Source organism: Antechinus flavipes, chromosome 1 (genome assembly GCF_016432865.1).
Source record: "Antechinus flavipes isolate AdamAnt ecotype Samford, QLD, Australia chromosome 1, AdamAnt_v2, whole genome shotgun sequence".
NCBI classification, from domain to species: domain Eukaryota; kingdom Metazoa; phylum Chordata; class Mammalia; order Dasyuromorphia; family Dasyuridae; genus Antechinus; species Antechinus flavipes.
The window spans coordinates 596,704,476-596,721,459 of NC_067398.1; the positions used below are offsets into that span (position 1 = coordinate 596,704,476).

The window sequence follows — 16,984 nt, forward strand, 5'->3', positions numbered from 1 at the left end:
TGACATTTTTAGATGCTTTATTAACTTGTCCCAAATTTTCTTCTATTATTCATTTGGAAAACTGTATAAATTGGTCCTATTATTAAAAGAGTTCTCACATACTTCTAGGTCATACAGAATTAGCCTGCTTGGAATATAAACTACCCTAATACACAATTCAAAGGGATAATTGCTTTTCACAAACTGTAATTTAAAAAAATTTTTTTTAAGTTGCTAGAAAAGGTTTTGAAATGGACATAAAATAAATTATATTTTAACAAGTTTTATCAGCAATACTTTGTGAAATTCTTCGAGTGTTTTGTGACAAATGTATATAATATAAAGAAAAAGTCATCTGATGTTTCCCTTTATCTGATGCTTCCCTTCTGTTATTTATTTGTTGGTTCATGGCACCAGGAAGCAAAGTGGGAGTAGCAAGTGATGGGCATAATTAGGAAGCTCGGATTTGATTTCTATTTCTATCCTTACTAGTCATGTGACTGAGCCTCAGGTTCCATATCTGGAAATGATCTACCAGTAGTATAGATATTAAGCTAATATATTCCTGTTGTAAAAGTTTTGGCACTTTTTGGTTATTTTTTAAAAATGCATTTTGAATCTTTGTCTTTGTTATACTTAACAATTTTGTCTTTGTAAGCTTACCCTGAGGGGTTTCTTGGCAAAGAAATTAAAGTGGTGTCCTTCTCCAGGGTCCCCATTTTACAGTTGAGAAAACAAAGGTAAATAGATTTAAGGGACTTGTCTAGGGTTACACAGCTTGTTAAGTAATTGAGATGAAATTTGAACTCAGGTCCTCCTAACTCCCAGCCCAGCACTTTATCTACTGTGCCATCTCCCTTTAAGTGTGAGTTATTATTACTTTATGAATACATGAATTTTCTTCAAAAAGTCTAAAATCCAGTTCTAATTTGCCTTAGTGTAGGAGACAAATTTTTACCTTATAAAGCAATATTAACTTCTAGCACTGAAAGAGGAAGAACGAAACAAAATGCTTATTCAGTAAATGAGTTTTCCATGGATTTGAAATATAGTAAAAGAAATATAGCTAGATATGCATCATACAATCACACATATTTCTCTTCACAATTTGATCATTGGTTAATGACCTATTAATTGTATGAGGCAGGTGTCAATACAGTGGATAACTGGATTAAGCAGACAAAACTACTAGCTTTTAATCGTGAATTGACAACTCTTTTTAGTTATTAAACACACATATACGCAAACTTTTTTTAAATCAAAAAAACAAAATGAGGAAGAACAGTTTAAGGTTGAGATGAATAATTTATTATATTATATTTAATTTTAATCATTCATTTAAGAAGCTTGACAATTCATTTTTTCAGGATATTATGCAGATACAAAATTAAGATCATAACTTTTTAATGATTTTTAAACAATTTAATATTTACTGATCTTTTGGTTTTATACCACCTTTCTTCTGATATCCCTTCTCCCTTCACCTCTTCAAAGCCATGCTTTATAATTAAGAATAAAAAAGAGAGGAGGAAAATAAAGCACTTCAAACCAATTAACACATCCACCAAGTCTGAGAGTATATTCATTATACCATGCCCATAAAGAAAGATAAGGAAGAAAGCACATTTCCACATTTCTTTTTTAAGGTGAAGTTTGTCACTATAAGTACATAGCATTTGGTTTCTTTTTCATTTATACTTTTAGTAGTTATTGTGTATACATTGTTTTCCTGGTTCTGTTCAATTCATTTTGAGTTCCTTTAAGTTTTGCCATGCTTCTTTGAATTCTTCATATTCATCACTTCTTATGGTGCAATAATATTCCATTATTTTAATATGCCACAAGTAGTATGGGCTTTATCATTATTTATTTCTTTATTATAGGCTTTCCCATTATTTCCTTATTTTTGCTTTAGCAAAATGAGCATCTACAAATACTTTGGTGTATATGAAAGCTTCTTTTGTGTCTGTGATTCTGCTTAGGGAATGTGAAAAACATAAACACAAAGAGTTGTGCATGTATCCATTTATAGAATCTGTCAAAGGGTATAAACATTTTAGTCACTTCTTTTTTAGCATAATTTTAAACTGCTTTCCAGAATGTTTGGACAAATGCACAGTTCACAATATTGCCTGTTTTTACAGTCTTTCCAACATTGAACTACTCCCATCTTTTGTCAACTCTGACAATTTTCAGGCCATGAGGTAAATTTGAAGTTGCTTGATGAGTATTTTTCTTATTAATGATTAATAGTAATCTTTTATATAATGGTTAATATTTTCAATTCTTTTGAGATGTTTGTTCTTATCCTTTGACCAAGTATCAACTGGAAACAGACTTTCATCTTATATGTTTATTAGTTCTCATATATTTCTTTAACATTAGGTCATCATTGAATTATAATACTATCAAGAAAAAAAGTCATATTAAGAGTCACTATGAATGGGAATAGATACAGGAAAAAGCAATGTGAAATGGAAGACAATTCCTTCTGTCACCACTACTCAATATATTCCAACTACCAGATCAATTAAAAATTTTTCTTGTATTTGCTAGTGTATTTAAAATGAAGTTAATTCTATGGTTTTATGATGGGGATTAAGAGTCAGTGATAGTAATTTTGAAAACACAATAAAGAGAAAGCAGCACTAAATCACTACAATATTTAAAATATCATCAGCAAAATGGGACTGGTTAGTATTCAAAGGGAAACATAGCTATCTTCAGATATTTGTAAAACCATCTAGGGAAAATTTTAGACTCTTCTGAATATTCTGAGGTCAGGAGTAGAAGCAAAAGAAAGGGAGATTTAGGCTGGAAGAACTGATTTCTTAAGCATGTAGTAGAAAAGATTCTTCTTTAGGTGTGTGATTTTAAATTATTCTAAAATATCTTAGATGTTCCTTAAATATTCTGTGGTTCTATATGTATAAGGAAAACAAACACTTCACAGTTGATAAGTTGTTTTTTCCTTAAAACATAATTGGTATGACTGGAAGCTTCAATTGCATTTCAATCAACTTGTTTAAAAAAAAAAAAGTTTCTGTTCTTTTGTAGAAGAAAGACAATTAGGATCTGAAAAAATTATAAATACATATGTACTTAATCCACAAATAAATATATGTGTGATTAATTCATTAAGTATTAAGCTAATATAGCATGTTTCTTACATCTCATAAATACCTATGTAACATGAAGGAAATTATTAACTTAAATGGTCAAAATAATCATTCTGAAAACATTTTTATTTGAATTTTAAAAGATATACAATCAAAATAGTTTAACAACACATATAATGATATTTTACCTGCCTAATATGTAATGTTATAGGTTTTTATGCACAATGAAACATATACTCAAACATATACTTTTCTAAAAATAAAAGGGATAAAAGTAATCTGGGGCAAAACAATTATAAAGGAAAAACCAAAAATTTGTCTTAAGTTCTTTTGTCAATAAGCTAATGATTACCCAGATCCAGTGTTTTCCTTCCCTCATCTTTGCAGATCTATTTATTTATATTTAAACCTTAAAAAAAAAAAAGTAAATGCTTCTATTTCATAACATAGAAAATTGTACCAATATACAAAGAGAATGTAATAAATGTTTTATTGGGTAAATGATGTGTGGTGCAACTGAATACAAAAGATCAGAAATTGGCCTCAAGTTATTTTTTAAAAATAAATCAAAATAATAAATATATCTATGTAGATGCATACATATATATATACACACACACATATATATACATACACATATACATACATATAGTTCACATTCTTGTATTTTCTATAAAGGTCATTTCCCTTAAGTCTGCAACTAACACTGGAACTGAAACAGTTCACACAATTTTCAGAGAATTAAAAACTTACTGAATATGTATAGTGAAAACAACCCTTTAAAAAATAAAACTTCATACAGTACAATTTTTTTTACATTAAAATCAATAGCACTCAGTCTAGCTTTTTTTTTTCTAGATATTCTCAACTTTTCTCAAGTATAGAGAAGCCATCATGTTGGCATTAATTTTCTGTATTTACCTTTATTAAAAAGAGGTTTTTTGTAGTAAGGACAAATAATCTCTCATTTGTAGCTTGAAACCCCAAAATAGGATCGTTGGTTTCCAGGCTGGCTACCTGCTGCTTAGCAACCTGTCCAACTTGCCTTCCTTCCTTTCTGTTATACAGCACAGTGGACATGGCTGTGGGCTGACGATAGATGAACACTCGACGCAGGCACTCACAAAGGGCAGCATAGGAGTAATTGGGAGCACAAGCAAAAAACTTCTTGTCTCTCTTTGATGCTTGGACATAGCCTGCCAAAACCAAATGTAGACAAATGAAAATAAATTCTATGTGTGTTTTGTAATTTTGTTCTCAAATTAAAAACAATGCTGAAATAATGGGCAAAAGGCATAAACACATGATAACTAAACTTTGCTTCACTCCAAAGTAACTGTAGCAAGCTCATCTCCCAAACTCACCCTAAAAACAAAGTTTCACTGCCTCAAACTGGAAGTTTTAACCTACTAAGGCCAGTCAAATACACATTTTAAAACTGAAAATTATTTTAAAACCAGTAGAGACAAAAGTAAAATTGATAGAGCATTACTACTAAACAAAAGTTGTGAGTTACACATACATGAATTATACATATTAAATGACAAGGACATTCTAATCCACTAGACATTAAAATGTATACCTAATATGTTTATATTTGATACAAATGGGTTGCTAATTTTAGTAAGAATCATAATCTTGCTCAAAATCTTACAATCTGTTCATTAATGTAAAATCACTAAGCTACTAGAGGTCCATGTAAATGTAAAATATGTGTAAAATAATAAAAAAAAAAAAGTAAAAGATTTGATGATATAGTAGAAAGAATGATGTATTTGGAGACAAAGAATCAACCTTCTACTTCCTAAATTTTGATGTGAAGTTGGTTCAAGTTATTTCATCTCTTCAGGTCCCAGTTTCTTCATCTACAAAATGTGGATGTAGACCTGGTTGAGTTATAAGATTCCTTCCAGTTCTAATATATGATCTATGATCCCATGTTATCTAAATCCTTTATCTGAAGATATAGATTTGAATGAACAGATTGAGTAATCATAAAATTATATCTCTCCCAAATTTACTCAAATACTTCATATCCCATAATTCCATAAGACCCCAATGAAAAAACAGTGCCAAGAATGTGTGTGTTTATGTGCAAAATACGATTCCCATGTATATAGAAATATGCAGCATACTTTTTTATATGCCTAAAATGATGTTCTGCTTATAACTAAAACCAACATCATTATATAATTTACTGCAAAGCAAAATAATACTAACAAAGTGCTGAGAGCTAATACGTTAATATTTACATTGAACTTTCTAAGGTTTGGAAAATATATTAGCTCATAAAAAAGCCTAATTTAGAGAGAGTGAAATACAATGGAATTATACATATGCAAGAGTTAAAATTAGAAGGTTTCAACCTGAAGCTAAATGTAACACAAAATTCAAAATGTATACATGCTGTGTACCAATTTCCAAATATTCCATATGCTTTCACATCTGAACAAGCTAATTAGATTATAGTCAGAGGATCATATCATATAGGATGACTAAGGCCAAAGAGGTAATAGTTCCACTGCATTATGACCTGGTCGTAGTATATTGTTTAGTTCGAGGTAAATTTTAGGAAAGGCATTGATAATTTAGAGTTCTAAGAGAAGGAGAACCAGAGTGATAAGAGTTTTGAATTATGCCATATGAGGATCAGCTGAAAGAAATGAGGATTTTTCAGCCTATCATTCTTTTTAAGGGGGCTGGAGTTTGGGGGAAAGAGCAAAAGATCTTTTCTTAAGTACCTAAAATGTTAATAGATGGAAGAAGGATCAGACATTCTGGTTATTCTCAGACAAAAGAACTGGGACCATAGATAGAAGTGAGAAAGCTACAGATTTCCACTTGATTTAAGGGAAAATTTCCTAAATAATATATGCTATAGAAAGATGGAATGGGTTGGTTGCCTTTATATAGTGGATTCTCTTTCACTAAGTCTTCAGACCAAGGCTGAATGACCACTTGTTGGGTCTCTTGTAAAGGAGATTCTTTTTCAAGTATGTCTTATAAAGTCTGTGATTCTGTGATAAAACTCTTAAGTGATTTCAACAAAGAAATGTAGGTAATTAACGATAAATTTTCTTTCCCCAAAATGGGGATAGGAAAATGGGATACAGATATTGCAACAAAAAGTTAATTCTCTACCCAAGTTCCTAAAACAATATATTTCATGGTATTTCTAAGTTGTAATTTAAATCCTTAAACTCTAAATTATAGATGAGTTGCTGATCTACAATACTGGAGGAAAATTCTCTTAGGGTCAGCTAGGTGGCACAGTGGATAGAACACCAGCCCGTAAGTCAAAAGGACCTGGGTTCAAATGTGACCTCAGACACTTAACACTTCCTAGCTGTGTGACACTGTGCAAGTCACTTGACTCCAAATGCCTCAGGAGAAAAAAAAAAAAAAAAGAATTCTCCTCAATGAAAACATGACCTTAGAAGTCATGTTAATTATATAATTTCATTGGAATGACTGGAATGATTCATGTGATTAACTAAAATTTCTATTTAAATTTGTCTTCAATATAAGCACAGAGATTATTCCTACTGTTATAACATTAAGAATCACATACCATTTTATAATAAACCACATTATAGTACAAATCAATTGAAATATAATTAGTAGTCCAAGAAAGGTTTAAAAAAAAGAGAAATGATATAAAATAATGTTGATAATTATAATTTCTGATATAATGGAAAATATTAATAAACAGCTCGTTTTATACCTAAAGCATTGAAAGTTGCAATGTGCTCCCACATTTCATCTTGCTGGCTAGAGTGCGGTTGCCAAAGTAGGGCATCTACATCATGACGCAAACAGAAACAAGGCATTTCTTTGGGGTCCACTAAGACTGAAAAAAGGTATTGATTGCTTCCAAGATTCACCTAAAAAAGCAAACAAAGACAAAGGCAATTATTTGCTGTGAAAGCAAACAGTCTAAGAAAGACAACAGTAGCAACATAACTTTCATCAGTACATGATAATCTCTAAAAGAATTTGATGTTTTGTAATCATAACATATATTCTTGAAGTATAACGAATACATATTCTGTGTACTTGGAATACGATCAAGTTTATTTGCCAAAATAATAATTTAATATATGTATATGATTAATATATGATATGTGGTGTCATTAAATTTTAGAGGAATCTAACTACATTAATACTTCTATTTAAAAAATGATTGGCTGTGATTATATACTTTATGAAAAACTTCATTACCAGAAGCAGGACTAAACAGATGGCAGTGATATACACTTGAAAAGAGACAAAATCAGATGTGCTAAGAAATAAAAAAGTTCTATCTAGGTAGAGTTGGAGACACTTTAAAAAAAAGATTGTTCTCTTTGTTAGGGAAATTGAAGGGTGAGTGGGATAAGAAAAGGATCTGAATTAAGAAAGTTTATTTCTAAACCTTTGGGTTCCAAGGATTGGAAAATGTTATTGATCAAAGAAAACATGTAGCTCCTGTGAATAGAACACAAGCAAGATAAGGTGTTGTTTAATTTCTAAGGGTGAGGAAAGTGAGATACAGAAATATAGAACTTGCCTGTTTTGTTCTCTCCCTCCACTTACTATAAAGAGGATGTTCTTAGCCTTTGTATAAGGGATCCTTTTGGCAGTCTGGTAAAAACTATAGAAAACTTAGGTAGAATAATGTTTTAAACACAAAAAGTTATGAAAGAAACCAACCAGTTAGATGGCACAGTGGATAGAGCGCTAGACCTATAGTCAGAAAGAGCTAAGGTCAAATTTAGTCTCTTAAGTTTCCTCAATTATAAAATGCAGGTGCTAAAATCTCTCAAGATTATTTAGAAGATCAAATGAAATAACATTTGCAAAACACTTAGCATAGTGCCTGGTACATAGTAGATACAATCTAAATGCTTGTCCTTCTCTTCCTCTATATTAATTATTTTAAAAAATTTTGTTTTTAAATTCACAGATCCTAATTTAAAAATTCCTGCAACTTCAAGTATTAAGCACTTAAACTTGGAAATGGATGAAAAAAAGTCAATGCTGAAGAGGAGAGAAAGGCACAGAAAAAGAAGCTATGGATCAAGATAGAAAAGTATAAAAACTTCACCATTTTGTTTTGAGCTGTATCTTTTTGCTTCTAAATGGGTGGAGTCAAAATGAAGCCATGCGGCTGGGTGCCAAAGATTACAAAAATGGAGAGACAGCCTGAGGCAAATTGAAGCTGATCTCTGAATGACTCCAGAGAAGTTACCTTATTATGGACTACTCAGTAGTCCAGGCAAGTTTCTGCAAAAGCTTCATTGTTAGAGTATCTTCTATAGGACTACTCTTAATCAATGAAATCACAGGGTCAAAGACAATTCCAATAGACTGAGGTTGGAAAATGCTATATGCATCCAAAAAGAGAACTATGTAGATTGAATGTGGATTTATGCATACTATTTTCCTCTTTAAAAAAATGTTTGCTTTTTTTCTTGTGGTTTTCCCTTTTCCTCTGATTTTTCTTTCATAACACTACTAATGTGGAAATATGTTTAAAATGATTGTATATGTATAACTTATATCAGACTGATTATTGTCTTGTAAGGGGGAAAGATAGAGGAAGGAGGGAGAAAAGAACATATGGAACTCAAAATCTTAGAAAAATGAATGTTGAAAGCTATCTTTACATGTAATTGGAAAAACAAAATTCTACTAAATAAAAAAAAAAAATCACAGTCAGGCCCTATTCCTATCCAATCATTATAAAACCTGTATACTGCATGATTTATGAAATAAAACAAAATAAAAACAAAAACATGTCACAATATCACTGAGTGCTAATGCTATGAAAAGAGGTGATACAACAAATTTAGATAAAATACTTATTTAAAAAGAGATTTAATGAGGAAGATGACATCTAAGACTAAAGACTTTCTTACTAGACATTAAATGTATGTGAACTATTTGGTATTAAAAAGGAAAAATTTGTTATATAGACTGTTAACATTTTTATGCTAATCTCTAGGGCTATTTAACTATTCCTAAGAAGCTGGGGGATTGGTAGAATGACTTCAATTAGCTAGATTTTTTAAGACATGCTAGAATCTGGGTAGAACTTGCTTTTTGTACAGAGATTCATTTTCCTTATCAGGTTTACACATATTTACAGAACAGATATGCAAAATAAATGTATTTGAGTATTAATATTTCACTTACATTTTATCAAAAGGGGGGGAAGCCACAATTTTATTTTATTTATTTTTTTTTCAGTTATTATTCATTCACTCTTTATTTATGTTTGTTTTAATGCAGAGCCAAGTATAATCTCTGGTGTATTCCACTTTTTTTTTTAATTTTTATTTAATAATAACTATATTGACAAAATCCATGCCAGGGTAATTTTTTTACAACATTATCCCTTGCACTCGTTTCTGTTCCGATTTTTCCCCTCCCTCCCTCCAACCCCTTCCCTAGATGGCAAGCAGTCCTATATATGTTGGATATGTTGCAGTATATCCTAGATACAATATATGTTTGCAGAACCAAACAGTTCTCTTGTTGCACAGGGAGAATTGGATTCAGAAGCTTTAATAACCCGGGAAGAAAAACAAAAATGCAGATAGTTCACATTCGTTTCCCAGTGTTCTTTCTTTGGGTGTAGCTGCTTCTGTCCGTCATTTATCAACTGAAACTCAGTTAGGTCTCTTTGTCAAAGAAATCCACTTCCATCAAAATATGTCCTCATACAATATCGTTGTCGAAGTGTATAATGATCTCCTGGTTCTGCTCATTTCACTTAACATCAGTTCATGTAAGTCTCGCCAGTCCTCTCTGTATTCATCCTGATGGTCATTTCTTACAGAACAATAATATTCCATAACATCCATATACCACAATTTACCCAGCCATTCTCCAATTGATGGGCATCCATTCATTTTCCAGTTTCTAGCCACTACAAATAGGGCTGCTACAAACATTTTGGCACATACAGGTCCCTTTCCCTTCTTTAGTATTTCTTTGGGATATAAGCCCAATAGAAACACTGCTGGATCAAAGGGTATGCACAATTTGATAATTTTTTGGGCATAATTCCAGATTGCTCTCCAGAATGGTTGGATTCGTTCACAACTCCACCAACAATGCATTAGTGTCCCAGTTTTCCCGCATCTCCTCCAACATTCATCATTATTTTTTCCCTGTCATCTTAGCCAATCTGACAGGTATGTAGTGGTATCTCAGAGTTGTCTTAATTTGCATTTCTCTGATCAATAATGATTTGGAACACTTTCATATGAGTGGTAATAGTTTCAATTTCATCCTCTGAAAATTGTCTGTTCATATCCTTTGACCATTTATCAATTGGAGAATGGCTTGAATTCTTATAAATTTGAGTCAGTTCTCTAAATATTTTGGAAATGAGGCCTTTATCAGAACCTTTAACTGTGAAGATGTTTTCCCAGTTTGTTGCTTCCCTTCTAATCTTGTTTGCATTCGTTTTATTTGTACAAGGGCTTTTTAATTTGATGTAATCAAAATTTTCTATTTTGTGATCAGTAATGGTCTCTAGTTCATCTTTGGTCACAAATTTCTTTCTCCTCCACAAGTCTGAGAGATAAACTATCCTATGTTCCTCTAATTTATTTATAATCTCGTTCTTTATGCCTAGGTCATGGACCCATTTTGATCTTATCTTGGTATATGGTGTTAAGTGTGGGTCCATGCCCCCAATTTTATTTTTAATGTTAAATTACTATCCTAGAGAGATATTTAAAGAAGATGCTTGTCTTTAAACTTGCTTCAAATATAAATTTGACAAATGTGGTTTTGTTTGCAGTACAATGATTATGCTTCTAAATCACTGATTTATTATTGTCTTTACATATTTGGGGTCAAGACGACTTTATTCTAGATTAAAATAATGACACTTTATCTGACTTGGTTTTTCAAAATCTTAGAGCTACTCTCTAAGATTTTAAATTTGTGAAAAGGCCCCAGGCTGCTTCTGTATACATAGTTTTTTAGTGACAACTACTGATGAAACTATAGGTCCAATCAAAAAAAAAAAAAAAAATAAAAAAAATAAAAAAAAATAGAGAAAAATATTCATAAGAGAGTCCCTTCAGGTCCTTTTCAAACCAAAAAATCTGTATTCTCCATTTTAGACAATTCGGGTGATTTGTCTTTGTTATTTCGCAGCTGACTATAGATAAAAGATAACCAATTAGAAAGGGGACAAATGTTGCATGGAGAAATGGACACTTGTTCTAGCAAGGAAGTAACAAGCTTGGCAAGTAAGGAATAAAGGAAAGGAGAAGGGAAAGGGAGTGTAAGAGGAAAAAGCCTCATGTTTCTAAAAAGGACCTAAGAAAATATTGTTAATGTGCATAAAACTAAACTTTAGTATCAAGAAAAGGTTAAATTTCATTTTGAATATTTGATATAAGAAGAGTAAGATTTCCATCAAAAATAGTTGAAATAGTTTTTGGATTTCAAGGATTAAATTTAAGCAAAGTTCATTTATATTTAATAATAATATCCACTATCAGGTAAACATCTCTGTCTCTGTCCCTCTCTCTTTTAAAACTAAATCTATATTAGTGTTAAAAAAAAAAAAATCTTCCAGTAAAGGACTTCCTTTACAGATGAAAATAGATTCTGTTTCTGTATTTTACAGCCTTGGTTATCTATACCCTGAGAAGTTCACTAACTTGTCTAGAATTGTGGGGAAAGGGAGTTGGATGATGACCTACAGAGATTCCCAATCCCTAAAATGTGTAAGGTATGAGCAAGTATGAATATATTAATCATGCAGAGAAAGATGCTTCTTCCCCCTTCCTAGAAAAGGCTGGAGAGATCACACAGGGAGCATGTGGAACACAAGACAAAAGACTCAAAGTCTAATGGAAGGGCACAGTTTCTCCTTTTCTTTTTTCTCTACACACTAAAGATCAGGCAGGAGACACACCACAGGATAGTAGGTGTAAGGCAGAGAGTAAGGTGTATCTCACCATACCTTTTCACACAAACGTTGGAAATCAGCCAGGTGCAACTGCTGGTAGAAAAGTCACCCAACTGTACTCTGCCTATGCTGTATTCCCTGTACTAATACATTTGATAATAATAATTTTATCAGGGAATTATAAGTAATATAAAAGTTAATCGTCTGAATAAACAGAAGTAGATGAAAGATGCATGTGGCAATGTGGTCTGTGCTAAATGGGAAGCCCACTGTGTTAGTCCATCAGTAATTTTGATTTTAACAAGAAATGGTGGTCTTCAATTTTTAGCTATATTGTATGCTGAGGAAAATATTTTTAAAGATTAAATCTAGCACAAGATAGTCTACTAATTTAGCAAAAGAGACCAGTCTACTCTCAAAAAGGGCTTTAATCTGAGTAAGAGGGGTTTAATTTGGGAAACTACCTAGTCTTTTCAATGATCTTAAATATGGTCTAAATTAAATCTCTAAAACTATTTTATTCATGATACAAAATACCAAAAAACCCAAAACAACAAAAACAAAACACCCCTCTCAAAACAAATCACCATTTTTTGTTAGAATCTCATCTCTTAAAGGAAAAGAGACAAAAGATGAATAGCCTGCTCTATTAATATGTATATGTAGAATGTAACTAGATGTTTTATTTCTTAATTAAGTGCCTTTTAGGTAGAAGGCATTCAATACATACTAAATTGGTTTAATATTAAAAAGGAAGAGAGAAAAGATTCAAGTATGGATATTTATGGAAGGCATGGGTAAGTCACATGGGATGGAGAAAGCAAAGTGGAGTTTATGGCTATCTACAGAACTGGAAGGAGTAATTACACTGATAAAATTATATATCCAAAATATTTAGCAGCTTCAATATTAATAGTGATGCCATTAAAACCAAGCTGGTTTATTTTATGTAGCAACATAGATGAGTTCTAATTCTAGTTAATGATTTTCAAAATTTTCTTCTAAAAAGGTTTAGCTAATTGGTGACTTCCTACCTTTCCTTTAAATACAACATAATTAAATAGGCAAAAATCCTGTCTTTTCCAATTCCAGGAACAATACTGATTTTTAATGATGAACTATAGCTCTTAAGAGTTATATTTTCTTATTTCTATCACTGTTTAGTACTCTCAGGTGAAAACCTGTTTCTGGCAATTTTCTCCCCAGTTGTTCCATCACCTCTATTTCTAATACTGTTTTCTTTGACAGTATATTTAATAAAGCACTTCATATTTTAATGATGCAAATAAATCATTAATTATTCTGTTATTTGCCTTCTCTTTCTTTGGTTGAGCTTTCCACTCCAGTGCTTTGCTAGAAATGACTTTTTAAATTTATTCTATGTTGGAAAAGTCTCTAAGTACTTACTTTTCTACTACATTTTATTTTTCCTTTAATGCTTATCACCCTAAGAGTTCCACTTTTAAAAAGATTATTGACTTTTGGGAATCCTACCATTAGACAAGAATTCCAACCTGATTTCTCTTCTCTTTCTTAGGAAGTATAGCCACTGAAATTTGTTATTATCTAAGTGATGCAAAGTCACTCTCAGTGAATCAAGAAGCTTATATCATGTCAGGAACTATGCTAAGCAATAAAAATACAAAGAAAAGCAAAAACATGATGCCTATTCTTAAGGACTTTATATGCTAAAGATGAAGACAACATGCAAACAACTATGTACACACAGGAAAAATACAACATAAGTTAAAAGCAATCTTAGAAACAAAGTGTTAACAATTGGAGGGGCGAAGGAGGACAGGAAAAACTTTCATTCAGAAAGCAGGATTTGAGCTAAGATTTTAAGTAAGGGGAGCAAGGAATTGGGTCGTAAGCAGGTAAAAATTAAAAGTACGGGAAACAACTAGTACAAAAGCACTGTTAGGACACGAGAGATCATTTATATAAGGAGCAGCAAATAAACTATCCTTACAGATATGAATTTCCTAAGAATTTTTATTCCCTCCATCCCTATCATTTTTAAGTAACTGAGCTTAAGATCATTATATTACTTCAACAACAATACTATATGATGATCAATTCTGATGGATGTGGCCCTCTTCAATAATGAGATGAACCAAATTAGTTCCAATAGAGAAGTAATGAATTGAACCAGCTACCCCCAGTGAAAGAACTCTGGGAGATGACTATGAACCACTACATAGAATTCCCAATCCTTCTATTTTTGCCCACCTGCATTTTTGATTTCCTGCACAGGCTAATTGTACACTATTTCAAAGTCCGATTCTTTTTGCACAGCAAAATAACTGTTTGGACATGTGTACATCTATTGTATTTAACTTATACTTTAACATATTTAACATGTATTGGTCAACCTGTCATCTGGGGGAAGGAGGGGAAAAGTTGGAACAAAAGGTTTTGCAATTGTCAATGCTGAAAAATCATCCATGTATATATCTTGTAAATAAAAGGCTGTAATTAAAAAAAAAAAAAAAAGAAGAAGCTGAGTTTAAAATTTCCTTCATTTCCAATCTCCTCCCCTTTAAAACTTAAGCATAAGAATTTATTCATCCTGCTAATAACAAAATGTCAAGACTATCAATGAATTAAGGGAGAAAAAAAACAAAGGAAGGCCGCCTAGCAATACCAGATCTAAAACTATATTATAGAGCAATAATCATCAAAACTATCTGATACTGGCTAAATGCCAGAAAGGTGGATCAGTGGAACAGATTAGATAAATAAGATACACTAGTTAATGGCAAAAGTGACCTAGTGTTTGACAAATCCTGACAAATCCAAGATGACTCCAACTTTTGAAATTAGATCTCAAAAAAAACTTTGACAAAAACCGCTGGAAAAACTGGAAAATAAGAGGACACAAGCTAGGTATAGACCAGCATCTCACACCGTATATAAAGATAATGTCTAAATGGGTACATGATTTAGACCATAAGCAAATTAGAAGAACAAGGAATAGACTACCTGTCAGATCTATGAGAAGAGGAAAAATTTGTGATCAAACAAGATATACAGAGCATTATAAAATATAAAATAAATACTTTTGAATATATTAAAAATATTTTGTACAAACAAAACCAATATAACCATTAAAAGAAAAGTAGAAAACTGAGAAACAATGTTCATAGCATGTGTCTAGTAAAGCTCCATTTCTCTAACATAGAGAACTAAGCCAAATTTATAAGAAAACAGGCCATTCCCCAATAGATAAATGGTCAGAGGCAGCCAGACAACCCAGTGGAGATATGGCATCAGCCCTGAAGTCTGAAGGACCTGAGTTCAAATGTGGCCTTAGACACAACATCCACTAGCTGTGTGATCCTGGGCAAGTTATTTAATCCCAAATCCAAGACAAGTACAAAGGGTCACACAATAGTAAGTATATAAGGCCAGATTTTAACTAGTTCTTCCTGACTCTAGACGCAGTGCTTTATCTACTGGGCCATCTAGTTGCTTCAAACTCTTTATAGGGAGCACCAAAACTTGTGAACAAATAATATTAATAATGATAATATCATATTTGTATAATTCTTTAAGATTTATAAGATTCAAGAAAATCAGTGAGATAGGTAGTAATATCACTATGGCCATTCCAGAGTTGAGGAAATAAGCTCAGCTCAAAGACATTAAATGTCTCACCCAGGTTCACACAGCTAATCCACCATATGTCTAAAACACAGGTACAAACATGTAACTTTAAGAAATGAATGCTTCAAGTATGAAATAAAAATTTCTCTCTTTGGTAGATAAAGCCTTTCATAATTTAGCTTTAGCCTATCATTCTAATTATACCTTACTCCTCCTCATAAACTTTTCCAAGCAAATGCCTTTTCTCACACATGACATCATATAACTTATTTCTGTGCTTTCACACAACTTCTCTTACATGGCTAGCATGCTTTTCATCTTTGTGTCTTAAGCTAAAATACCAACCTCCTACATGAGGTCTTCTCTGATCTTTTCAAATGCTAACACTGCCCACTAAAAAATTTTATAATTTCTAATTGTTTTCTACAGATACATATTTAATTTGTTAATCTGTATATGTATCTATGTCACTCAAAAGAATGGAAGGTTCCTGAAGGCAAAGAACACTATTTTTGCCTCCTAATCTCCAACATCAACAATGTGTGGCACATAGTAGATGCTTTAATAAATGTTTATTGATTAGTTGATAGGTAGATTGCTAAGCTGCAATCAGACAACACACTAAAATAAGGCATTGTTAAAACATAGCAAGTTCAAAGGTATCCAGAAAATCTAACTTTTTGGTTTAGCAAATATCTCTTAGGCCATCAGACAAAAGTTTGATCAAAATTTGGAAACCACAAAACAAAAACAATCTTTTTACAAATAACACTATAGTTTTTTAAATGAATAAAGCCTGTTTCATATTTGATGAAGTTTTAATAAAAACATTTATTTTAAAATCCAGAGCATCAAGTTAACATATATTTTAAAATAAATTTTATGTTTTGAATTTTTTAAATTTTATCTTTCATGTTTTCAAATCTAATTTCCAATTTTTCTTTACAATTCTAAATGTCCTTATTTTCAGGTGTCAAGGGTACTTAAGAAGTCTTCTGAATTTGTCTTTTTGAGTTGGCATATTTTCCACAAATACTGGACCCAGAGCACATAGGAGGCCCTTAACTTGTCAAGGACAAAGTTCCCCATGAGCTTATGTTGAGGTTGGAAAAGGGACTCCAAAAGTTTGGGATCACAACTGGTGTCGCAAAGTGTCTCAAAAGAGTTTGCAGGCTTGAACCCATTTCCTACTCAAGGAGCAAAGTTTTATTGTAATTGTAACATCAATTGTTATTTGGTGGCCCAGTACAGAGAGAGTCTGGCCTCCCCTAGCTTGATACCTCTTGGTCAAGGTAAGCCTTTCCCATTTTTTCTCCCACAATCCTATAGCAGGACATCCCAAGCCACATAGAGAAGG

The 16,984-nt window shown here is 32.0% G+C and overlaps 1 protein-coding gene across 2 annotated transcripts in view; it reads right to left on the minus strand.

Moving 5' to 3' along the window:
- Positions 1 to 1,264: 1,264 nt before the first annotated feature.
- The window catches only part of NUDCD1 (NudC domain containing 1), a 90,489-nt gene continuing 74,769 nt past the window's right edge, over positions 1,265 to 16,984 (minus strand). For both annotated transcript variants that reach the window (XM_051970990.1, XM_051970989.1), the window contains exons 9-10: positions 6,823 to 6,982; positions 1,265 to 4,294 (exon numbers count right to left, since the gene is read on the minus strand). In XM_051970990.1, the coding sequence (XP_051826950.1) occupies positions 4,002 to 4,294; positions 6,823 to 6,982 (453 nt within the window). In that variant the 3' untranslated portion in view covers positions 1,265 to 4,001. The remainder of the gene's footprint in view (positions 4,295 to 6,822; positions 6,983 to 16,984) is intronic.